Source organism: Astatotilapia calliptera, chromosome 7 (genome assembly GCF_964374335.1).
Source record: "Astatotilapia calliptera chromosome 7, fAstCal68.1, whole genome shotgun sequence".
NCBI lineage: Eukaryota > Metazoa > Chordata > Actinopteri > Cichliformes > Cichlidae > Astatotilapia > Astatotilapia calliptera.
Window position 1 is genome coordinate 20,864,352 of NC_137428.1, and position 25,732 is coordinate 20,890,083.

A 25,732-nucleotide genomic window follows, 5' to 3' on the forward strand; every position below is an offset into this window, starting at 1 on the left:
TTGAGCCACGATCGCCCATGTAGATAAAGTAACTTTGTTTAATTATTACAATCTTACTTACATTTCATTTCTCAAGCATGCCAAGAAAACTGCCAGGGCCTTGGTCGACTGTGGTCTATGACTGACAAGTTGGTCAGCTGGGGTCAGAAACAGAATTAGCCAATGCAGTCAGCAGGTCATCTCGCAGTACATCAGTTTGGACAGCATAGCAGTAATCTGCATGAGATATTGGACTGAAAAATGTTTCATTAGGACACATTTGAAAGAATACACAAGGCTGGATAGGTAGAAAAACACCAGATGAGGAAAAATGTAAATGAGTAGATGATGCAAAGTGCCAACCTGTCAAAAGGTTTTGGCTGTAATTATATTATCGGGTGTTTGTAAGTGTGAAAGCTGCCAGTCACTGTGCTGTAACTGTTAAGATTTCTGCAAGCTACAGTCTTTCTCTGCCAAAAAGTCCACTAAGGACCTTTTGCTTTACAGTAAATTTCTTTTGCGTACATTTGCTTACAAGACAAGTATAGGGAGAAAACCTTGCTTACATGTATATAGTGTTAATGGCCATTCTGCAAATCATTTCAGCATTTTAAGCCAAGTGGATCTCATGATTTAAGAAAAAAACAGACTAATTTGAAATTGCTTTTATTTTTTAAAAATGTAGAATAACAAATAAGTTGGCTAGCATCCAAATAACTAAGCCTGTGATTAATGTGTGCTGGGCGCAACTACCAGGCAAAGTTAGGTGTCATCTTACCCCAACATTAAACATTAACAGATCATCAGTGAAAAAGCAAAAGTAAGTCACGTATCAACTTGCTTAACATGGAGTATCTTAGACTTTGATAACAGGACTGCTTTCATTTCACAGTACTAATTCTTCATTCAGAGAGAATGGCACTTATTTTATTAGTATGTTTTCAGGTGCTTTGGAGAGTTGCTCCATATGTGAAAAAACAACTGGTAGTACTTTATCATAATGTCACACCATTAATAATTATTAAGGTAGTAGCGAGTGATTAATTCATCATTTATAGATCATTACTTCTCCTTAGTATGTCATTTAGAGATACAGATATGTTTATCCATCTGGTACTGTTACACCATGTATAGCTATCACTGCTACTACAGTATCACTTCTAGTAATAATCATAATGATCATGATAATAAAAGGGCTGTAGAAGGGATGCAGAAGCTCTTCTTTGTAAAATAAGAGGTTTTTTTCACAGTTTATGTTTGTAAAATTGCATCTAAAGAAACTGGACTTGTGGAGTAATGTCCTACTGACACATTGCGAAGATGCTTGGTCCTAATACACAGTGCCATGTTGATAGAAAACCAAACAGAGCGTATCAGCACGAACACCTCCTACAAACTGCCCAGCACAGTTGTGCTTGAGGGTTGATGATTTTAGCTTTTTCTTTTTTTTCGCAGCCACGGGACCTGGGCCACTCACAGTCATAGAGATGTCCATGAACTCCTCTGTATACTAGACTTCTAACCCATCTGTTCGACCGTTAAAGTTCAGCCAACACAGGATAATGATCTCAAGCACAGCAAAAAAATCCAGAACAAAATGACTCTAAATGAAAAGAATCAATGTGTTGCAATGGCCCAGTCAAAGTCCAGACCTCAGCATGATTAAAATTAGTTTATGCACAGCTCTCTGTGCATGCCCACAAACCTCAGTGAGCTGAAGCAACGTTGTGACGAAGAGTGGGCAAAAGGTTCTCCACAGCAATGTGAGCGACTGAAAAGGTCATGCAGAAAACAAGTACTGTATTATTATACTTATTATTAGTTTTTGGCAGGACTGCATGGAGTCATGGTAAAAATGCATTTTAGCTAATTACAATGTCACATATGTCATTTTTTGTCAAATAGGGTTGGAGACTTCAAGGTTTCAGACTAGCAGCTCAAGAGTAGTGTATTGTTGATAAACAGATTGCAACAAGAAAAAAATGCATGAAAATATGTTTATTGTGCATTAGCTTTTTTTCAAATACATGTTTTTAAACTGACCATTAATGCTTTAGGCTTGCTTTCTGGTGTATATGCACATGCTGAGATTCCCTCCAGTAGAAAAGCATGTACTGTTAACATAGATTGCTTTTAACAGACATAGACCGGACAAGACATACAGGGAAGTAACGCCTCCTGAGGCAATACCCCCACATTTGTGCTTACACCTTGCCAAGAATGGTCACTGTGTTAGTGATAGCTGCACCTCTGCATTATATTTTAGGTCGGTATTAAGGCTTTGGCTTTAGCCACAATATGGCACAGCAACTTCAGAACGCAACACCATGTTTATAAGGAAATGAAATCATTAACTAACAGCTACTGGAATGGAAAACTAGTGAGCGGTGTTACAGCTGCAAATAAATATAGTGCATGACCATGACAGGAAAAGAAATGGGTGTGATAATAGTTGGGGATGGGAGTATAATGGCTTGGAGAGGCAATGAAATGTGGCCATCTCAAGGATACTGCACTAAGGTTATATTTATTGATTACAGCTCTGTGATGAGGACACATGAACTGACATGTACAGTATTCCATGTATGTTTTCATCTCTCTATAAATGCTAGTGATGTTTTGACATCGGTTAAATTCTCGCAGCTTACTTGAGATTTTTATAGCTCTTACTGCTCGAGTCTGTCGAGTTCAGAAATGAGAGCAGGTTCACCCTGAGCTCATGTGACAGACACGAAAGAGAAACCGTAGAGAGCATTGTGCTGCCTGTTACGTCGTTCAGCGTGGCCAGTTTATCTGTGGGTCACTGATGGTCTTGTGAGGTATTTCATTGAGGGATGCACTGACCTCTACAGGCTCAGCAACGGGACCCTGACTGGCGTTAGGTATCAGGATGAAACGGTTGTCCCAGGACCCACTGTCAGACCTTACACTGGTGCAGTGGGTCCCAGGATCATGAAAGTGCCTGGCCTCATGTTCAACCAGTGTCAGGTGCATCATTTTTATCCTTTGATCTGCAGGGTGCAGGTCAAAGGGAGCAGCATGGTGATAAGGTAGCACTGTTGCCTTACAGCAAGAAGGGTTTAAATTTACTATCTGGCTGGGGTCATTTAGTGTGGTGTTTGCATGTTACATGTCACATGGGTACTCAGGCGTCTTCCCACAGTCCAATGACATGTAATTAGTAGGGTTAGATTAATCTGTGAGTTCAGATTGTCTGTGAATGATTGTCTTCTTCTCTATGATGATTGAGATCTGATGTCTTTTCAAAGAGTTTAATTTCTTTGAGCAGTACATTAAAACAGTGCTTTTCACAGTCTTTCTTTCTCCTCCTCAGTTCCATGCAGAGCCAAGGCTGTTTCTGTGTGGATGGGAAACTTCACAGCAACTGTAAAGCAAAGCACATCTCTTGCTATCCTTATGTGACTCAGCAGTGAACAGCTGGTGAAGAAAGAGAGAGGGAGAGGCAGAGCCACAGTGACATGTTCAGAAGCAAGTCACCATCACTGAGATGGCAGTAAGAAAACTCTACATTAACCTGCTGCCACAACAGTGGAGAGCACAGTGTTGAAGGTTGAGCTTCACCGGCTCGCCCGCCACATCCTTACATGGCATCTCATACAACACTTCCAAAAGGAAACGATGGACTTAAAAAGCTATTTTATATTTGGCATAAAAACAAATATACAATTTTTTGTGTCTTTTACTCTGTGTATGAATATGACTTGACATATGTTCAGTCAATTTTCAAGTCAGGCTTAACCTACACTGGAATTACAAGATTAAAAGATCTTTGTAGCTAATTTTTAAAATGAGTGTATAAATAGCCATTTTATTACAATATAGACACTTTCGGTTAACATAAGTGCATCATCCATCCCCTGGCCTATCGTGTTTGACAAATTATAGGAAAGAGTTCAAGAAAGAAATATTTTCGGTGTAACTGATTCTCACTTTTTCTTTGATTTTTCTAGAGAAACAACAATAGATCCTCTTCATTTTTACCTGTTCTACATTTATGATCTTTTCTTTAACTGAATTATGACTCAGTCTGTTTGCTCTTTGATTTTATCGCTCACCTATTATTGTTCCAACTACTATAACAAAAAGTAAAATAGAGGCTATCATCTTGCTAAGGGAAAAGGTAGACTAGAAGAGCAACATAATGTGCTAACATCAATATTTTCCTAGAAGGAAAGTCTGTCCATTAGAGTTGCTAAGCTACCGGATGGTTTGAGAAAGGAAAGGTTAGGAGAATATATATACTCAGAATAATAGCTACTATATGGCACATGCAATCTGAGACATTATTGAGATCCAGAGGGGTCGGATCATTAGCTCATACAGCACAGAATTACATACATATAATGAGGGTTATATTCATCCTCAAGCTAAAGCGTATGTAATCATAAAAAAAGACTTGGTGTAATGATGACGGGAGGTAGAGTTGACCTTGACACCCAAAGACAACCCTCTTTGCTTCAGTGAATGTGCTCATGTCAACAGCACCTTGACCTTCCAAAAAAAGGGAACAAAAGGAAACAAAAGATACATATATATAAATATAATCTTACAGATTTAGAGATTTTTTCTCTGGATGCAAATACATCTTGCAGGACTACACAAATGTGTCTGTGATGCAGGCTGTTAGTATTTCTAGTGTGCTCAAAGTTGCTGTGGCACTCTCCCAGTCTGTCTGGGCATGTGCAGGAAAGCACTGCAGTGCTGCACTCTGGAGAGAGAGAAAGACAGAAGGAGAGGAGTTTTGACAGTAGGGTGCTCATTCCCTGCAACATACTCTTTTTTTATCCCATGTGTGAGGGAGCATTTAGAGGATAAAAGGCTATGGTCGGCTGCTGCATTATAATGCATCCATTAAGCAAGAAAAGGTTAATGTCATTGTCAGGAACCTACAAGGCACTGAACAACTTTTCATGGTACGTATTGTGATTTCATAGCTCATCAGTGCAGTGCAACATGTTCCTTTTCAGATCTTGCTCTTGCCAGCAAATAACAGAGTATATTTGATGCCGCATAATTTAAAGAAGCACATCCAAGATTAGCGATGTATTTTCTACCCTTTTTATGAACGCAGACAGTTTTAGCCAGGCAAGGACAGCTCCTTGATCAAGAGAAACAACCAAGTCCACTCACAGGCGGCTCTTCCTATTGGCCTTTGTTTGCTCCAATAGAAAATGCTTCCTTTCATCTCTTTTTTTAATGTGATTTTATTTTGTGTCTATACAGTATTTTTGTCTTCCCCATGCTTTTATTTGTTCCCCTTTCCAGGCAATAAACATCCCAAAAAGTGTCTGCTGAGAAAAAACAGGTGGTCTAAACAATCCTTTTAGATCAGAAAACCCCAGTTCTTCCCGAACAACACTGTAGTTGATCAGTGAGAATGGTTCCCATTAAAGGCCACATAGTGACTTCTAACGTGTCATTAATTTGGGAATTTGTTGTTTAAAATAACACAGGAGGAAAACAGGGATTAAAAGTACAAAAAGAAAAGAAAAAATGAAATCAGTAGTAAAGATAGAGGTAAGAAGAAACAGCCCCTATGCCCTATACACATAAATAGAGGTCATAAGGCAAAACACCTTTTTTAAAAAGGCAATAAAGTGCTACTTACAACTAATACATAAAGTAGAACAGAGAAAGGGTAAAACTCTTCTTCTGTTGTCATTTTTTTCTCCTACAAATTAATTACATAAAGAATCACAGATAATGTTCTCTAAGGCAGGAGGTGCTGAGGTTATCAGCCCTGGAGCTTTGATACAATATCAGGCTGCAGCATTAATTGGATACTTGTGCTGCTGCAGGCATGATCACTCTCTGGCTCTCGAGCTGCTGAGGCATCAAAACAGGTGGAACATAAATGGCACAGCATGTGCACCTCAGAGTCGTGACGCACCCTGGTATTGCTAAAAGCTGTCATCCATTTTGTGGGCAATGATGACGATAGTGGCGAAAGGGGGTGGGTGGGGGTGAGATCTCTGGGTTGAAAGGGCCATCAAGTGGCCGGGAACTGAACTGCACCGTCAGCTCAGTGCTGGAGCACCCAGGCTCTGCTGTAATGACTCCAAAAGACAGACAAGCGAAACAGTGCTTACCACTGAACTTGAAATGGTCACACTTGAGCAGTCCCATTTAGGCAAGCTGCAGGTGTAATTTTCTGCTAAGTGATATTGAAGGAGGTGTGACTGACAGGCTTCAGTTGGGAAAAAGAAGTTTCCCATGAATAGAAATTCAAATAATGTCCGGAATAAAGCTCAATCATACCTGACTGACCTCCCCAAAGGTACCACAGTTGCTGTAAGAGACACCGCAGTCCTCCTGTTTCACTGGGATATCCTTTACAGACGCCTCAGTGACTCCGCTATCCAACTCCCTGTAATGCCACACTGTGTTCCTGAGAAACTGAAGAACTCTTGAGCTTCGCAGGTGCTGGAGAGCGGCGTTTGTGCTTATATCAGGCCCGCTGTTGGAGGTTACAGCGAGGTCGAGGTCAATCAGAAGTGAAGTCAGCAGCAGCCTATTATTAGTGTAGGGTTTCTCCTCCGTCTTCGTAGATCACTTGACCCAAAGAATGAGCTAGATAGCGAGGTCACTTAGCAGAGCACGAGCGTCACAACTTGGTTCCAGGGAATCATTACATAGTTGATGGGATGGAGGCACACTGGGAATAGTTTTTCTTCTGTGTAATGATCTGTCAGGATGAGAGAGGCTGCTCTGCTCTCAGGAAAAAGACACACCTGTTAATGAGCGGTGTTTTAAATCCTAAGTCAGCTTTTTTTTTTTTAACATGATTTAATAAAGTAGAAATTGGACTGGTAGATCTGCAGCACTTCAGTTGATTTTTTTCTTCTAGATACTCAGTTATAATTCAGGATTTTTTAAACAAGTTCCTGGCTGGTAAAACTCTTTTGTACAAAAACATTATCTAAGACAGGAACTTTACACTTCTACATTCTCCAGTGAAAAAGCTGTCTGATTTCTGTATTCAGTGAGTTCCATTCAAAGTGACAGAAGCCACATGACTGAGGTGTGAGTCAGGTAGGCATACATCTAGGCACCTGGAGTCCCAGGCTTCTACCGTTCTACCTTTAAAAGCCGGAGAGCAGTCAAATGCTGGAAGTGGAAGATATGTATATTAGGTTGTTACCTAGGAATTCTGGAGGGAGGGGAGTGGGGGTGTGTGATTGAGGGGGTGGGGGAGCTGCTAAAAGCTGTGAACTTCCCTTTTGTGTTTCATCTTGATGCATTCTCAATCATCCAGGGAAATAAATCTCCAAAAGTCACCAACTTGGAGTGTTTCAGTTTGCCATCTTAGGGAGAAATCAACACACATGGGTGTATTTCCTTTGTTGCTGAGATTTATTGATAAAAACAGTACAAAAAACCAACCATTTGTACTGTACTGTACTGTATCTGAACCACGCTGTGCATGCTGCTTGACCTTCCCATTGCTCACAATTTGAATTTGTTCACACTGCAGATAAGGGGACTGCTTCTCCACCGAAAAAGAGAGCTTGTTTGGGGACTGAGACAGCGAAAGATGGCACAGTGTGGCGTGAAGAACAGGTGGGGACCTGTCTCCCTTTCACCCCAATAGAAGCGTACGCTGCAGATGGAGAGCCAACGGCTAAGGCCAGGAGAAGTATCTCGAGTCGCCTTCAGAGCTTCCTGTGTTTCATCACTCTTGACATGCTTCATAGCATTCAGTGGCCCCCAGGATTACAGGCCCGTGGCACTGACCTCCCACATCATGAAGACCCTGGAAAGGCTCATCCTGGACCAGCTGCGACCCATAGTAAGACCACATCTGGATCCCCTTCAGTTCGCTTATCAGCCTCGTCTCGGAACAGAGGACGCCATCATCTACCTGCTCAATCGTGTCTACACCCATCTGGACCAGCCGGCGAGCACTGTGAGGGTCATGTTTTTTGACTTTTCCAGTGCTTTCAACACCATCAGGCCGACCCTCCTGGGTGATAAGTTAGCAGCGATGCAGGTGGATGCTTCTCTGGTGTCCTGGATTGTTGATTACCTGACAGGAAGACCACAATATGTACGTCTCCCACAGTGTGTGTCTGACAAGGTGGTTAGCAACACAGGGGCACCACAGGGGACTGTCCTCTCCCCCTTCCTCTTCACCCTCTACACCACAGACTTCAGCCACTGCACAGAGACATGCCATCTTCAGAAGTTTTCTGATGACTCTGCGGTGGTTGGATGCATCAGCAGGGATGATGAGACAGAGTACCGGGCTGTGGTCGACTCCTTTGTCACGTGGTGTGAGCAGAATCATCTGCAGCTCAACGTGGCAAAGACCAAGGAACTGATCGTGGACTTCAGGAAGACCAGGAAACACTTGACCCCTGTTTCAATCCAGGGGGTCAGTGTTGACATTGTGGAGGACTATAAATACCTTGGAGTACACATTGACAATAAACTGGACTGGGCTAAAAACACCACAGCACTTTACAGGAAGGGCCAGAGTCGTCTCTATTTTTTGAGGCGACTGAGGTCCTTCAACATCTGCCAGAAAATGCTGAGGATTTTCTATGAGTCTGTGGTGGCCAGTGCGATCCTCTATGCTGTTGCATGCTGGGGGAGCAGGCTGAGGGTCGCAGATGCCAACAGACTTAATAAACTGATCCGTAAGGCCAGCAATGTTGTGGGGATGGAGCTGGACTCCCTCAAGGTGGTGTCGGAGAGGCGGATGCTGTCCAAGATAAAGACAATGTTGGATAACACCTCCCACCCACTCCATGACATGCTGGTCAGTCACAGGAGCTCGTTCAGTGAGAGACTGAGATTACCGAAAAGCACCACTGAACGACACAGGAAATCTTTCCTGCCTGTGGCCATCTCCCTGTACAACGCATCCACTTAACACACTGTTTGCTGCTACAACTACACATGTTTCTTTTCCAAATATTTATTTATAAGTGACTTATGTATGTATGTATGTATATATATGTATATATTGTACTATTCTTAGTTAGCGTATTGTCTGTCTTGTCTTAATGTTGGTTTAAAATGGAGCACTGTAACAAAAAATAATTTCCCCCAGGGATCAATAAAGTATTCTGATTCTGATTCTGATTCTGAATGGACTATTCAACATGCACAGCAAACGGAGCATGTTCATTGGTTCATGGACCTCCCTGAACTAATGGCATTTATTGCAATTGTCATCTTGCGGGGGGTTTACAGGGTTCCATCTGTAAATGACTGCTGGATGGATAATTGGAACTATGGCACGAAACCGCTTCCAAGACATCATGCAACACCTACGCTTTGATGACAAGTCCACCCGCTGTGATCGAGCAAAGACTGACAAGTTCGCTGCAATTTCCAGTGTGTGGGGATCATTTGTCACCAACTGCATCACGTGCTACAACCCTGATCTACATATCACCGTTGATGAACAGCTTTTCCCATCAAAGACTCGGTGCTGTTTCCTGCAGTATATTGCAAGTAAACCTGACAAGTTTGGGATCAAGTTTTGGGTGGCTTGCGACCTAAAATCCAAGTACATTTGCAATGTCTTCCCATATCTTGGCAAGGACCCCAATCGTCCCACTCGGGAGAGACTTTCTGAAAATGTAGTAATGAGGCTGATGGAACCATTCCTAGACAAGGGCAGAAATGTTACCACGGACAATTTTTTCACATCGCTTTCACTTGCGCAAAAACTTCTTAGACGGAAAACCTTCTATTGGGGTGAAAGGGAGACAGGTCCCCACCTGTTCTTCACGCCACACTGTGCCATCTTTCGCTGTCTCAGTCCCCAAACAAGCTCTCTTTTTCGGTGGAGAAGCAGTCCCCTTATCTGCAGTGTGAACAAATTCAAATTGTGAGCAATGGGAAGGTCAAGCAGCATGCACAGCGTGGTTCAGATACAGTACAGTACAGTACAAATGGTTGGTTTTTTGTACTGTTTTTATCAATAAATCTCAGCAACAAAGCGTGGTTCAGACTGATAACACTACCAAAAGGAAGCCAAACACTGTCACCCTTTACAACAAAACAAAGTGTGGCGTGGATGTGATGGATGCCAGGATTGTGAGTGATTGCTGAAAATGTTGTAATGTACTCACTCGCTTTTTATTATTATTTGTAAATATGTGTACAAATGGTTGGTTTTTTGTACTGTTTTTATCAATAAATCTCAGCAACAAAGGAAATACACCCATGTGTGTTGATTTCTCCCTAAGATGGCAAACTGTAACACTCCAAGTTGGTGACTTTTGGAGATTTATTTCCCTGGATGATTGAGAATGCATCAAGATGAAACACAAAAGGGAAGTTCACAGCTTTTAGCTCACACACCCCCACTCCCCTCCCTCCAGAATTCCTAGGTAACAACCTAATATACATATGAATGACTAGCCAATTTAGCTTCCACTTCCAGCATTTGACTGCTCTCCGGCTTTTAAAGGTGGAAACGCAAAATGATGGCTCCGCGGGGGTTTAAGTGCTAGGCAAATGCTACTGACTTGTTTGACTATCCATCCATCCATCCATTCACTTCCGCTTATCCTTTTCAGGGTCGTGGAGGGCGCTGGAGCCTATCCCAGCTGTCATAGGGTGAGCGGCGGGGTACACCCTGGACAGGTCGCCAGTCTGTCGCAGGGCCAACACACAGAGACAGACAACCAGTCGCACTCACATTCACTCCCACATTCACACCTATGGGCAATTTAGATTGTTCAATTAACCTATCCCCCCATTGTGGGGATTGTTCGACTACTTAATGCATAATACAAACCTATATACGCTCAGTGGCCACTATATTAGTTACACATCTGTAAAACTGCCTGTTAATGTAAATATTTAATTAGCCAATCACATGGCATCAACTCAAAAGATTTAGACATGTACACATGGCCAGACCATGGATAGATAGGAAAGCATCAGTAACTCAAGAGTTGCAGAAGAGCATCTCTCCACAAAAAACATACTGAAGCTTGAAGCAGATGTGTTACTGTATGGCAGCAGAAGACCACACTGGTTCCCACTTCTGTCATTAAAGGACAGGAAACTGAGGCTACAGTTCACTCAGGCTCACCAAAATGGGAAGTTCAAGACAGGAAAAATGTTACGTGGCCTGGTGAGTTTTCATTTTTGCTGTGACATTCAGATGGTGGGGTCAGGATTTGGCATAAGCAACATAAAAACATTTCTGAAATTCATATTTATAGTGTTTACGACAAAAAGTCAGGGCTTGCATTTGTGGTCCAGGGGGCCCACCGTGATCCCCAAAATAAATAAATAAATACAAATCTTGAAATTCCTATGCATGATACATGCGATGAAAGGGGATTTTTTAAAAATAGCTGTCTGATTTCAGTTATAAGTCACCATCTACATTGTTGCCTACATTGTAGATGGTCACTTTACCTTCACACCTAAGCAATAAAACGAGTACAGTCAGGGGTTACAGTGGGATTCTGTGTAGCGGCTCAGCGTAGGGAAAAGAATCACAGCTCACAATAATTTCTAACATGAGCATCAATAGATTTTCTTAGTGTACAGGCTATGATCAGCTGACCTGCGGCTCTTTCTGGATTTACACAACTGAATTTAGCAAGATGTATACAGTTTCACAGCTATCTTGGCTGAAGTCCATCCTCTACACTGACAGTATACTGTTTATCCTGTCTTATACCTGACAGTATGCAGTTGGTATAAAGTTGGAATTCAGTTAATTAATCTAATCATCATCAGCTTAAATGGAGATTCATCTCTGCAACACTTCCTATAACCTAAACACAGCCACTGTATTATCAGTCCAACACAGTGCTTTACTGTGAATTCACCACAGTACTGTAAGCTAACCTGTTTATCCAGGACAAAGCTACCCAGGATTTTAAAGCAACATTTCAAAAACACAAAGTTAGTGTAGCTTTGTTTGTTTTGCAGCATTTTTCACAAAATGCCATTTCCAACAGGATAACACGGCATGTCACAACGCTCAAATCATCTCAAACTGGTTTCTTGAACGTGACAGCCAATAGTCTCGGTCCAACTCATCTATTTTTGAGATGTGGTGCAATGGGAAATTTGCATCACGGACACGCACTTTTCTTCAGATATTGAAGCTCATCTTCTGATAGACAGGACATTATTTACAGTTGGACCACCTTTTAGGCACACTAGGAGGTTGCTCAGGACAGGCTGCCCTGGGTTTCTTCCTGCTAAAAGGGAGTTTTTCCTTCACAATGTTGCCAATTCTTTCCTCAAAAAGGGTCGTTCAACAGTCGAGGTTTTCTCTGTGTTATTTTAAGGTCTCTACCTTACAATAATGAAGCACCTTGAGGTGATTGTTGTTGTGATTTGGTGCTATATAAATAAAATGTAATTGATTATTCACTAAAAACATCTGCTGCAACTGTATGATGCTATCATTTCAACATGGATTACAATTTCTAGATTCTCAAGTAATTAAGACAAGTCTGAAGGCAAAATGGGGTGAAATAAAAGTTAAAAGAAAAACAATATCACGAAGGTTTACAGTTAAAACTTTATAACATTAGGAGAACAGAGACATACTACATTAGGTGCACCTACCTAAAGTGACTGAACTGATGAACACTAATTAGGTGTTATTTTATTTACAGCCGCGTGGTGGCAGCAAAGCTCAAAACGCTCAGTAGCTCCGGAGCGCGTGTTTGCGCACGTGCATTTGCCTGCGCGCTCTAAAGTGTTGAATGAGTTTAGGGTTTTGCCAGTCAATGTTCAACATTTAACCGAGGAGACACTATTTACAAGAGGTTTACCTCGGTGCACAAACTACTTCTACTTTAATTAAAACACATTTTGGTGAATTAAAAGACTTTAAATTAGTCTTAAAACGTAACTTCTTTAATTATAGAAGCAGCGGAAGTTAAAGTGAGTTCAGGTCCTGCAGTGGCACATCAAGAATGAGCAGCGGTTATACACCGACAAGCGCTGGGTGAGTGGGTGGGTTTCTCTGCGCTCCACTGTGTGTTTGTGTGTTGGTGTGTGTGTGTGTGTGTGGCGTGTGTGTGTGTGTGAAGTTGCGGCAGTGAGGAGATTACCCCTAAAAGTGCGGACTGTCAACAGACGCCAGGTGACCGGACCGAGGAGATGCTGCTAAAACACAACGGGAGTCTTCTTCTGCTCACCGTCACCTGCATGTGCTTCTCAGGAGGTTTGCTTTGGTCCTACCAAGAAGAGGATGCCACTGACGGGTAAAATTGTGTGTGTATGTGAACCCAAAATAACTTGAAAGGTCCTTGCAGTTTATGTGCAATGAAATTATGACTTTACTTTCGAAATGTTTCATCCGCAGTGAGAAATGCTCGGAAAATAATATTTCTACCACAAAGTACCCCTGCGTGAAGTCAACGGGAGAGGTTACGACGTGTTACAGGTACAGCAGAGACTGTCAGCGGAGTGATTTATACTTCTATGCAGTTGTGATTGTGGGAATGTTTGAGTGAAAGGGTTATAATTATAATCTGCGCCAATGCACGTAGCTCAGCATGATGTCAGATTCGGATTTGTTAATGTGACATATAAAAAGGTTTTGATTTGGTAGACAGTGGGTGCAGTTCTCTTTTTATGAAGTACTGAATGGTATGTGTAAATGAAGACTGCGTAAGCTGTCACTGCCTGGGGCTAATAATAATTAAACGTCTTCTTCATTTTATCTACTGTTTATAAAAGTTATCATATCTGCGCTTGTAGGCATGTATTTATGCTCTGAAGAGTTTTCCTGTGACAGATGTGGATTCTCCACCTTATCATCCTTTGTGAATTAAAGGGATCATAGGCATACACAAGCCTTTAGACTGGCCTTGTCTGTGCTCAGAGACTGCCTCTAATTATGACAGTTCACAGGCATAGTGGACACAGCTATGCCCCGCAGCAAAACTTCTGTCAGAGGCTTTGGATTAAGTTAATCTGTCTTCACTGCGAGGGGTGCCTCACAGGCATAATAAAAAAATACTCGTCACTACATACTTTAAAGAGATGGTCATATTAAAAATGTGTAAGAGACAGGGCAGATTTCATGTAAGCAGCCGAGTGTAATAAATGCCGTTAGTGTTCATCATGGGTGTGAGTAAGTTTTCCACAAAGCTGAATCATTTAATTAGCGGCAACTACAGACGTGCTACTGCACCGCCACCCACACAAACCTCCTTAGGGTGTTCCTTTAAGATATATGCTTGAGAATTTATTTAATTTTGGCTTGGACAGATACTAAATGCTCAAACACCACTTTGCTTGGTAATGCTCTATGTTTTGATTCGAGCTCACAATGTGGGTGTGCTGCAGCTTTGGAAGCAAAATCATACGACCTATTTAGGGAAGTAATTTCAAACATTTTGTCAGTGAGCTTGAGTTATAGAAGCCTCTATCGCTGTATGTGCTTTTGGGAAAGAACATTGAGAAGTAAAGAAATGGCAGCCTTTTGGATGTCTCCTCCACATTTCACAGACTTTAGAGAGGTCCATTTTTGCATCACTTGACAAACTGCTGGCCGCGGTTCAAGCACACAGTAACATCCTGTTTGATCTCCAAATCTCAAACACACTCTTAACATAACGATGTTGGTTTACGGTTATTGGCTGCAGCCACAGTTGTTTCCCACAATGTTTACTTAAAGAAGAAAAGTTGTTTTAGCTAAGAGCCAAGATAATGCGTCCTGGGTGCATTTCAGGTCGCATGCACAGTGTGAGCTGATAACTGTCTGTCAGCCAAAAATGGTCAGATAGCAAAGTTCATTGTAGTCATCATAGGAAAGAGGATAGAATAGCTGAATGGGGATGTATAAACACAATCTCATGTTCAGTACATCCACACGAAGGAATTACTAACCACTCGCATCTCATTTGCTGAATAAGATGAGTTGCACTGTCCAAGGTTCTTGTTTAACATCATTAACAGACTACTTAATCCTGCTCAGTCTGCTTTCCCTGTCATGTCTGCTGATGACTGTGAAGAATTTATAAGTTTTCTTAGCTGGCAAGATTAGGGGCATCGGGTTTTAGCTCAAGTCTGGATTCTTTCAACCTGTCCCGTTGCCCAAGTTTAATCTGATTTCCACGACAGCTCACTGATATATTCTCACACATGTACAATTCGTCCTGCCCAGCTGACGTTATCATTTACATATTTATTCAAGAAGTCCAGTCTGCAGTAGCATGGTGGTGTGGTCGTTAGCAAGCAAGAAGGTCCTGGGTTTGAATTTAGCCTTGGGTCTTTCTTTGTGGAGTCTGCATGTTTGACACAGGTCTGTGTGGGTTCCTCTGGGTACTCAAGGTTCCTCTCAAAGACATGCATAGGGTTGGGTTAATTGTTCAATCTAAATTGACTGGAGGCGTGACGGGTTGTCTGTCTTTGCGTGTTAGCCCTGTGACAGATTGATGACCTGTCCAGAGCGTACCCTGCCTCTTGTCAGCTGGGATATGCTCCAGCCCCTTCTGACCTTGAATTCGATAAGCGGAAGGAAATGGATGGATGGTTCTGCCTGTCATTTACTGCTGCCTTCTCTTTATTATAAATCAGACCCTTTCATCTCGCTGCACACCAGATTAGTTTAAAACACTCAGCATCTTCCCTCTGCTTAAAGAAACCTCCCTAGATCTCAGTGTTTTAGATAACATTTTACAGGCCCATTTATTAACTGCTAATCGTTTCTAGAAGGCTTGAGAATACTGTCGCTCATCAGCACCTTCAGCTGGTTAAAGGAAATGGTATCGTTGACAAATTCCAATCAAAACCACACTACTGAAACAGCTTTACTGGAAGTTGCTAATGATATTCTGATGCACTTGGATAAAGGTGGTGTCAGTTTTTGACACCACTGATCATCTCACTCCCAATAACATTACAAAGCTGGGTTGGCATCTCTGGCACTACTCTCAAACGGTTTTTATCATACTTACACAGACACTTCAGAGTTCATATTAATAACTGAAACTGTAGCTGCTGTCATCACTGCTCATAATATTAGGGTTATATGTGTTACCCCTAGATCATCTGCTTAACAGCTTCAGAAACATATCTAGCTATTTCTATGCTGATGATGCACAGCTGTACATTTCTGTTAAACCCAACAGCCTCAACAGATGCTCCTACCTCTGTGAATCACTGTCAGCTGAGGTTGTCAGGTTTGGCCCTGACAGCTTCTCTAAGGAGATCGGCCATTCCTTCTAAGCCCATCTTTAGCTGGTTGTGAATGCAGCAAGCTCGAGTGCTTATGAAAACAAACTGGCACTCACACATCGCCGCTTTTCTTGCTGCCCTTCACTGGTTTTCAGTGAAATTCAGAAATAAATTTAAAAAAAAAGTATTAATAACATATAAAGCCCTACATGGCTTGGCCCCTGTGTGTATATGAGCGCTACTGAGACCTTATTCCAGTAATTGGCCTCTCCAATCGCCTGATCAGTCTCTTAACTGTTCCACACTCTTATTTTAAAACCAGAGGTGGTCATGCTTTTCAGGTTGTAGCTCCTGAACTTTGGAACAGCCTTCCTCAGCCTATCAGGTCGGCTAAATCAGTCGTGTGTTTGAAATGACTGCTGAAAACTAATTTGTATAGGTTAGCCTATCCTTACACTTTCTCCCATTACTTTAAACATGGTATACACCTAAGGAATATGGATGGAAGTATTTATGTTAAATGAATGTGTGACTGTAGCTGGAATATGTATGCTTATCTTTAATGTGTGGTTTTATTCAAACTGTGGAGCACTTTGTCACTGCGTCTTTTAAAAAATGCTAGAATATAATGCTAGAGAGTTATTATTATTAGGAAAAAAGACTAGAGTGATTGGCATTTGATAGCATGAACCTGCATGCTGCATTTTTCTCAAAATACAGTCGCAGAGTGCTATTATGCCTTGGCATGAATGAGACATTCTTCAAAGGGAACCAAGCACCATTTAAGTTGGCAGGATTCAGCTGCCAAAGGAAAATAAAGGCTTATGGCATTCATTACGCACTCTGTAGAGTATCAGTGTGTCTGCACATCTCGGAACATTTTGTTGGTTTGCTAAACACTGTTGAAAGAGCTGTTTATGTAAAAGGTGTTGCTAGATGGGCATCAGTACCACAGAAATTTACAGTCCACAAGGCTGTGAGCAGAGGTGTTGCAGAAGTTACAAAGAAGTAGTGTGTATGACTAGCTTTTAGTCAACGTGATATGCTTTCAATGAAGATTTTTTTCAGGGCAGTCATCACAATATATTTTTTGAAGCTATTGTATTACTTTAATTTGCATTTTACAGTGAATTTTTTACCAGAAAGAAAAATAGACCTATTTTTCCTCATGCAGTGGCACTGTATGCACAACACTGATGCACCACTGATCATACTGAGAAAACAGGACCAGAGGAGAATTGGTACCAGGGCTCATTTGTCTCTGCACATATATCTCTCAGTTTCGCTTCTGGTCTGATCTTCTCTCACTTTCTGTTTGAGTTGTTTCACATTAAGATTTCAATATTATGGGTTGTACTGAATTAGGATTCTGCATTTCTAGTCATAGCGTTTGATATGCTTGGCTCATACTAAAGCTAAGGCAGGAAAAGCTGTGTAGAGTTGCATTTGAATAAAAAATACATAGGATTGCAACATAAAAGCCTTACAAAATAACAGACAAGGGTTTGATTAACATGATACATTGAGCTTTGTGTTTGTTTGGCAGCATCTTCTGCCTGTTGTGTTGTTACATTGTAACACCCAGAATTTATGTCATAATTGTTGCCAGTAGCAGGGTTTATGTTGACAAAGTTTTTTGTTTCTTTTAGCAGTGCTGTTTTCTGTTATACTGTATTTTTTATGAAACCACAGTTGTTGACGCTCAAACATCAATTCTCCTAAATTAGGTCATTTTTCTTTTTGTGGCTTAGCTTGAGCTGAGCTTGATTTCTGATTTATTGGAACACTGCATGGAGTATTATCAAGCAACGTGCTTTATTTGAATCAGTGTTACAAATTTAAAGGCCTTCCAGTTCTTGCTGAGCAGTTGAAAATAATGTCTTGTGAGACATAGTCATTGGAAAAATACACTCGATGGTCACGTTATTGTGTGCATCTGCTCAACTGCTTGTTAATGCATATATCTAATCAGCCAATCACATGGAAGCAACTCAGTGCATTTAGACCTGTAGTCACAGTTAAGACAACGTACTGTTTTCTCTAGAGTTTACAGAGAATGGTCTGAAATTATCCAAGGAGCAGCAGATCTGTGCAAAATACCTTAATGATGCCAGAGGTCAAAGGAGAATAGCCAGACTGCTTCGAGCTAACAGGAAGGCAACAATACCTCCAATAATCATGTCACAACACAGATATGCAGAAAAGCATCTCTGAAGCAGCAGCAGAAGACCACACTCCCATCAGTGTATGTCTTCTCTCAGAAAACTGAGGTCACAGTTCACACAGCCTCTCCAGAATTCAACAACAATTTCTGCAGCAACATTCAGATGGTAAGACCAGAATTTGGTATAAACAACATGAATGGATGGATCAATCCTACCTTGTGTCACCTGTTCAGGAACCTAGTTGTGTTGTTATAGTGCCGGGGATATTTTCTTGAGCATCATTTAAAGACCACAACATACTTGATAATTTCCTGATGACCATGTCCATCGCTTTATGACCACAGCATAACAATCTTCTGATGGCTGCTTGCCAACAGGATAACACACTATGTCACAAAGTGCAGATCATCTCAAACTGGTTTCTTGAACATGGCACTGAGTTTACTGTACTCAAATGCCCTACACAGTCACCAGATCTCAGTTTAACAGAGCAGCTTTGGAATGTTGCAAAATGGGAGAGTTGCATCATGGATGTGCAGCAACTATGAGGCTGGATCAATATTTCTGAGGGATGTTTTCAAAACTTATTGAATATGGACGATGAAGAATTAAAGCAGTTCTGAAGGCAAGTATCGGCAACACGTACTTAATAAGTGCCCAGTAGATGTATACTTTACAGAAGCTCTTAGTGAGTATAACTTTTGAGCTTGCACTATTTTAGGCCAATTCACAAACTACAAAGGCAGGTTGTTTGATTGTTTTTGTACCGTGTATTCATACGTTTATTCAGGTTGTAGATGTTTTTCCATACTGAAGTGTGAGTTCTCTGACAATCCAAGAAGAGAGCCAGGTCCAGTATGTAAAACATCATAGGATTGAGACACATTAATAATCTTTGTTTATAACTTTTCTTAGGGTGACAAGAAGGTACAAGAAACAGTTATAACATTGGCTTGATTTATTGTCTATATGATGTCAACCCTGCCTAGCCTGCAAAGGAAATGCTTCTCTGGAGAAGAAGCAGAACACAGGCAGTGCGATTTTAGTTCCACTATACAGCTGTAACAGTTACATATAATTGATGTGGGGCATGTGTAATTGTTGCTTTGTTATTTTTCCAAACAATTCTGGTGGTACTTAGCAGTTTGTGTTCCCTCTACCTTTTCTTCCTTTTTGTAGTCGTTAACTTTGGAAGTCCGGGGAAACTCTGCCTTACACAGCAATAAAACTGAGTCTAACCCCCCCCCCCCCCCCCCCCACCCCCAAGTGGGACATCATAGTCATGACATATGCACTTGGCTGATCCAAACAGCGCTGTTTGTGTCCTATAAATGTCCAGTCATTTATTTCCAGTTAACTTCTCTGGATTCTTTTGGTTGCATTTCCTGTAAGTATCAATTACTCCTTGTATTTTAGTGAATCACGAAATGCACAAATGTGCCAACAGGAATGAGAAGCATTGTCTACTCACTACACCATAAATCAGTTCCTGATTTATGCTGTAATTCCAAGTCATATTCGGGCACAGCTGGGGGTGCTGCTCAGCTCCAGTGAAGTGATCACTTCAGCCTGATTATTCAGCTTGGCCAAAAGACCTTAAGTCTCCCTTGTTTCCTTTGGTTTTAAATCTGTTTTTCACATCATATTTAAATCTATTCTGCACCTTGGAATAATCTTCTCACTTGGACTTCTGTTCCGTCTCCCAATTCAAATAGCTTTCAACACAAGAAATACATTTTGCAGGGCATTGTTTCCATACTGTTGTCCCTCCAATGATCCATGAAGGATATATTGCAGCACAGTTTAGCAGACCCTAGTAAAATGATGTTTTGTTCTTCTGGGCTACTATGGTTCTTATGATGTTGTAAATGTTTTGGACTGAAAAACAGAATGAACCTAGATTTATAGACAACATATGTGTAGTGTCATTCAGGAAATTTCCATGATGGAAAAAAATGTGACTCAGAAAAGCCCCCGTGTTAGGATATTACTAAATGAAAGTCAACTGAGCCGCAGGCAAACATTCACTATTGTAAACTATTTGATTGGGTAGAGCCCTTTGGATATATGTCTTTACTTCAATTTTCCAACAGTTGAATGTCTTTGCATACCGGTCTTCTATCTGTAACAACACATTGATACAATATAATGAGGCATTAATTGCACAGTGATTATTCTGAGACTAAGGAATGAACATCCGGCGATGGAAAACTGATGAATAAGACAGAAAAAAAGTAGGCTAGCTGAGAATCATTACACCTAGTTTTGGGTTGTCTCTCTATTACCTACAAACCCATCCATCGTATACTATGTGGGACTAATCAAGTCTTCATACTCGTTTATGGATACCAGAAACTAAAGAGAAGTCCAAGTAAAAGGATTTTGGAAGATAAATTCCAGAAACTGGAGAACTGTAGCACACAACCACATCTTGTTTTGTTGTTATTCTATTTTGTTCCAAAAGAGGCGCGTTATAAATTATTAAAGCAGAAACACAAAACAGTTTTAGGTTTGGCGTAAATATTATATATTTAAGCCAAATATTTTTAGGCATGACAACATAATAAGCTATTTGTCTTTGAACAAAAACAAAAATGCATTACAATAAATTGAGTCGTATGAGGAAAGAGCATGAAACACGTCCAAGCTGTTTCTCATCAGCACTGGCAGTGAAACCAGTAGATGCAAAACTATAGATAAGATGGTTCAAAATGATTTCAATAATTTCAGATGCTTGAAATTATTTACCTTAACCAGCTCCATATTGTCATATTTTGATACTAAGGTAAGAGAAAAGAGGAAGTTAGAAGAACAACCTATATTAAGTCAGTGGGTAACACGTGATTTATTTAAGTTAACAAGCCAGATCAACCCAACAGATTTCAGTTTCACACAGTGCACAATCAGTGAAACTTTACTTGCATGTTTTCAATTAAATAATATCAGAAAGTTAGGGGAACAAGTTGTAATTTCAAGTTGATGAAAACTCTAAAAATATACCACCATCAATAAAGTGGAAAGCTGAGAGAGAATCATTTAAAACATTGTATTACCTCAACTACAACTCAAATACCCATTTTACAGTGTAAAATGGGTATTTGACCACAAGCTCTGGTATTAAAATGTCATAAACCCTTGCCCTTAAAAAGTACTGAATATATGATCTCTATGACTGACATAGTCATGAGAGTGTGGTTAGATATATTCCATAATAATAAACCAAATGCCTGAAATGATGCATAATGTCCTGTCAGAGAAAAAGATATCAACATCTGCTTTGTATCAGGAGCCAGAAAGTGGGTATGAAGCCTGTTAAGTGTAGCAGACTGCTTTAATGCACACTATGTTGTGAATTCTTGTTTGCTTTTTTTTGCTCTCCAGTGACAGCTCCCACACTGTTGAACATTAAAAAGATGTTAAGAGGAGGAGGAAGTCAGCTGCCCTGTTAAGCTCCTAGTCTATCTCATTTAAACCCTGCTTTATATTAAGTGAAATCAAATGAATGATTAGTAACTATAACTTTTTATTTATTTTTTTGTTTCTGGGGTCGACTGTTTGAATGCTGGATCTTTGTGAGCCAATAATTTGTTGTCTGATTCAGTGAGGCGGTAGAAATAAATTATCATTTATTTCCTAATTTATTTCAATCAAAGCTCCAAAAACCAACAAACTGTACTCCAGAATTAAGTATAAGCAGCTGAACTGGTACCTTTGCTAGCTATACAATAACTTCAAAAACTGAAACTGAAAATTTTTTATTCCAGCATAAACATGATTTACTTAGTGATGGTTAAGACTTTGTTTTGGTTTGAGTAGATCTGCAAAGGCAGAAGACCTTTATTTGAAATTGTTACACAATAACCACTTGGTTTAAGTCGGGGCTTGTTTGTGATTGTGGTTTGAATTTGTTTCTTGGTGGTTGTAGAGGGCATGGATATAAAAAACGAGTAAAAAATATTTTTGGTTTTTAGGTATGGTCACTTCGGGGGAAAAAATGTAATTGTAAAAATTAAAAAAATCTTAATTAAACTGATGTATTTTCAGATTTACTTAATGCACTTTAAAAACACAGTTGCAACTTTTATTAGATTAACAAGCTTGAAACGGAGCTTGCCAATGATAACAAAAAAAATAGCACAGTCATAACACTACAAGTTGTGGTAAACCCAACGCACTTTTGATTCCTGATACGGAACAGAAAATTAGGTCTTGGCTGGCGAAATAAATTGTGTTGTTGATGTATAAAATAAGTTCTAATTTATACCGGTAATTTGCTGGAAAAGTCTCTCTTTTCCAGCAAATTACCTTCTCACCAAGTCTGACAGCACATTCATGGCCCATGATTTCTTTTCTTGTAGGTTGCATGGAAGTCCTAGAAATGATCCAGAATATCCAATCTGTACATATTCCTTCATAGCCACTCTTATAAGCTGGTTGTCTGTTATTTAGACTCAACAACAGGAATCGTCAAAACGTGATGTTCCCTGTTACAAACACATTCTTTTATGATTTTATAACATTACAGCTTTCAAAGTTTACAATAGTGCCAGTTCTTCTTCTTTTCAGAATAAATAATTTCAATTTTGCCAGATGTTGTACAAAGTTAAAAGTGTACCCGGTAGGTTGTTGTGTGCATGGCTCTGTTGCCTGGTCTTTTTGCTCATCTACAGCTATGATGAATTATCTCCTTGTGTGCATGTCCCACTTTGGTAAATACATTACTCTTGAAAAGGAGGGATTAGGTGCACCTGCATGGACTTTTCTGTGCGTATAGACCTAATTGTAAATCCATCATTGTTTATTCAACTATGCTCATTACTTAGTTCTCTTTTGAACTGAAACAAATCTTTTTTCTGTTGTGGGCCAGAAGAGCCAATGCTGCTAATCTTATTCAGTTTTAACATAATGATTTGAGTAGAGAAATATATCATATAACCTCCTCACACTGCCCCCGCTCACCATTATTTTTATCCAGCTGTGCGACCTGCGTCAGGTATAGAGAAGCGGTGTTAATGCACATTTGTACATCTATATAAGGTCATCACGAAACTACAACATTACATGAGGACAAGTTCATCATTCAGTCCTTCAGATGACAATGTCTGCAAAGTGAATATCCAGAACGCCTCTCTTCTCTTCAATTATAAATCATGGTTTCCACCCCTTGGAGGAACTGAAGCATAATGGTTAAAAAAACATAATGATTTGGGAAATCATAAAAGTAGGTTTTGGTGTAGACATCATCAAACTGACGTCATAAGAAGCTCATTGGTCATTTGTCAGAGATAAATTACCTTGATGTTTGTTGTTTTGAAGAAAGGCTTTTCCCTATTAAGAGTAATTTTCATTGAAATAATCCTCTTTTGGAAAAAGAGTTCTTTAAAATTCTTGGTTTGATATTAAAAATCAAAGCCAAAAAAATACATAAAAAAACCAATATTGTTCAGTTTCCCAGACATGGATTAAGGCTGGTTAGAGACTAAAAATGATTTTCAATCCATGTCTGAGAAACTGGCTAGATGTGTTGCGTGGGACTCTATGCCACTGATTTTAAGACACACTTTCACATGGGATACAGGATGATGTCAGACAAACTATATCCATATAGTTTAAACGAGATTTAAAAAATGTGCAGGCTAAGAAATCCTCTACACTAATAACCCCAACAGAGAATGTTTCTAACAGCAACATTCAGGTAATCGTACACTTTTCTCAGAAAAAATAAAAAATGCAACATATCAACAGCAATTAGTTCTGTGTCTCTAAAATTCAATATGATCTTGCTTTGGAGTTTATTCAAATCCATTTTATCTTTTATTTAGATAGTAAAGCTGAGAGTAAGAGCAGAGAGGATGAAACATGCAGTAAATGGCCTTGAGGCAGATTCAAACCCGGGCCTCTACAATAGCCTTACTGCACATAGTTTGCATGGTCAACCCAGTAACTTATACTTGTGCCCTGTTCACTCTCATTCACTCTGTTCACACATTGCCTGACTGAGCTGAGGCAGGTTTATAGTGGACGGCCGAATATTAAGAGTTTTTCACATATAGACAGTACCTGGGCAGGACACTCACATATATGAATGATCGTCCAAAATGCGTTAACATTTTTATTGGTGTCACCCCTCCAGTCCCAACCACAATCACTTTATTAGTGGAAAATCTCCTTATTGTGAAAGTTCAGTCACTGCTAATCAGCCAGCCCTGGTCTTTCCTGTTTCATGTTTTCGCTGCTGACTAACTTGGTGGCCTTGTTCCTGTGGTGGTCCTTTTCATCATTCAGCAGCTTCCCAAGGAAGAATCTTGCACTGCGATTGTTATTCAATAATAATAATGGATTGGATTTATATAGCGCTTTTCAAGGCACCCAAAGCGCTTTACAATGCCACTATTCATTCACTCACTGGTGGAGGCAAGCTACGGTTGTAGCCACAGCTGCCCTGGGGCAGACTGACAGAAGCAAGGCTGCCATGTCGCGCCATCGGCCCCTCTGGCCAACACCAGTAGGGTAAAGTGTCTTGCCCAAGGACACAACGACCAGGACAGAGAGCCCGGGGATCGAACCGGCAACCTTCCGGTTACAGATACGCTTCCCAACCCCCTGAGCCACGATCGCTCAGGGGGTTTCTTAGCTGCTTTCTTAGCCATATTTTGTTGCAGACACAGACATTGCTGTTATACTTCTTTGAAGTCCTCTTCAAGTCCGTTGCCTGGGTACATACACAGTTGGTTAAATTCTAATGCTTACCATCCAATAACAAAATTTACGTCACTGGGACCCTAGTGGAAACGCGGAGACGTAAAGTATAGAAGTATGTTCAGCAAGTTGGAGGGCCACTCTAACCAGGACCTCCAGGGTACTTTTTTTTATGGAGAAGAAACTCGATTTAGAAGGACATGTAGGTGCGTGTGTCTACCTCAACCACAAAGTGGTAAAAAAGAAAGAAAGAAATCTGTAGCATGTCCTGCTTGCTTTGTGAGGTTTCCTCACTTTAACATTATTGGCGCATGTTTTTAGCATACGAACTAGAGGACAGGTCTTTTCACTCATGTCACCATAGTTATGTGCCTTGACTCGTACTGCTCCCATTGGACCCTGCATAACTTTATTGTTTGTAGATGACTCATGTTTAATCATCTGGTGTTTCAAAGTAGATAATGCTAGTGTGCTGTATCATCATTGCTGGGGATCATTGAATAAATCTGCCGTGGATAACCTGATATTGGTAGGTTGTATCCTGTCCCTCTTGTTGCTGATTCTATCACTGCATTTGCTTTGAACCTACTTCCCTATTCGTAGGGCCCCCTTGTGACCTACACAGCCTATCTGTTCTGTTGGCTTGTCCTCGTCATTCAAGGAATTTTAATACATATTTACTTAAATACAATTGTCTGAATGCTTATTTTCCAAAACCCAGTAAATGTATTTTGTGCATCAAT

At 40.5% G+C, this 25,732-nt stretch overlaps 1 protein-coding gene across 7 annotated transcripts in view; it reads left to right on the forward strand.

Moving 5' to 3' along the window:
* Positions 1 to 10,552: 10,552 nt before the first annotated feature.
* Positions 10,553 to 25,732, forward strand: part of ccbe1 (collagen and calcium binding EGF domains 1) — a 47,656-nt gene continuing 32,476 nt past the window's right edge. For 2 of the 7 annotated variants that reach the window (XM_080304178.1, XM_080304179.1), the window contains exons 1-3: positions 11,069 to 11,098; positions 13,075 to 13,202; positions 13,304 to 13,384. In XM_080304178.1, coding sequence (XP_080160304.1) covers positions 11,084 to 11,098; positions 13,075 to 13,202; positions 13,304 to 13,384 — 224 coding nt within the window. In that variant the 5' untranslated portion in view covers positions 11,069 to 11,083. Of the gene's footprint in view, positions 10,576 to 11,068; positions 11,099 to 12,700; positions 12,944 to 13,074; positions 13,203 to 13,303; positions 13,385 to 25,732 lie in introns of those variants that run through there. The other 5 variants (XM_080304180.1, XM_026173563.2, XM_080304181.1 and 2 more) reach the window with 5 other exon arrangements.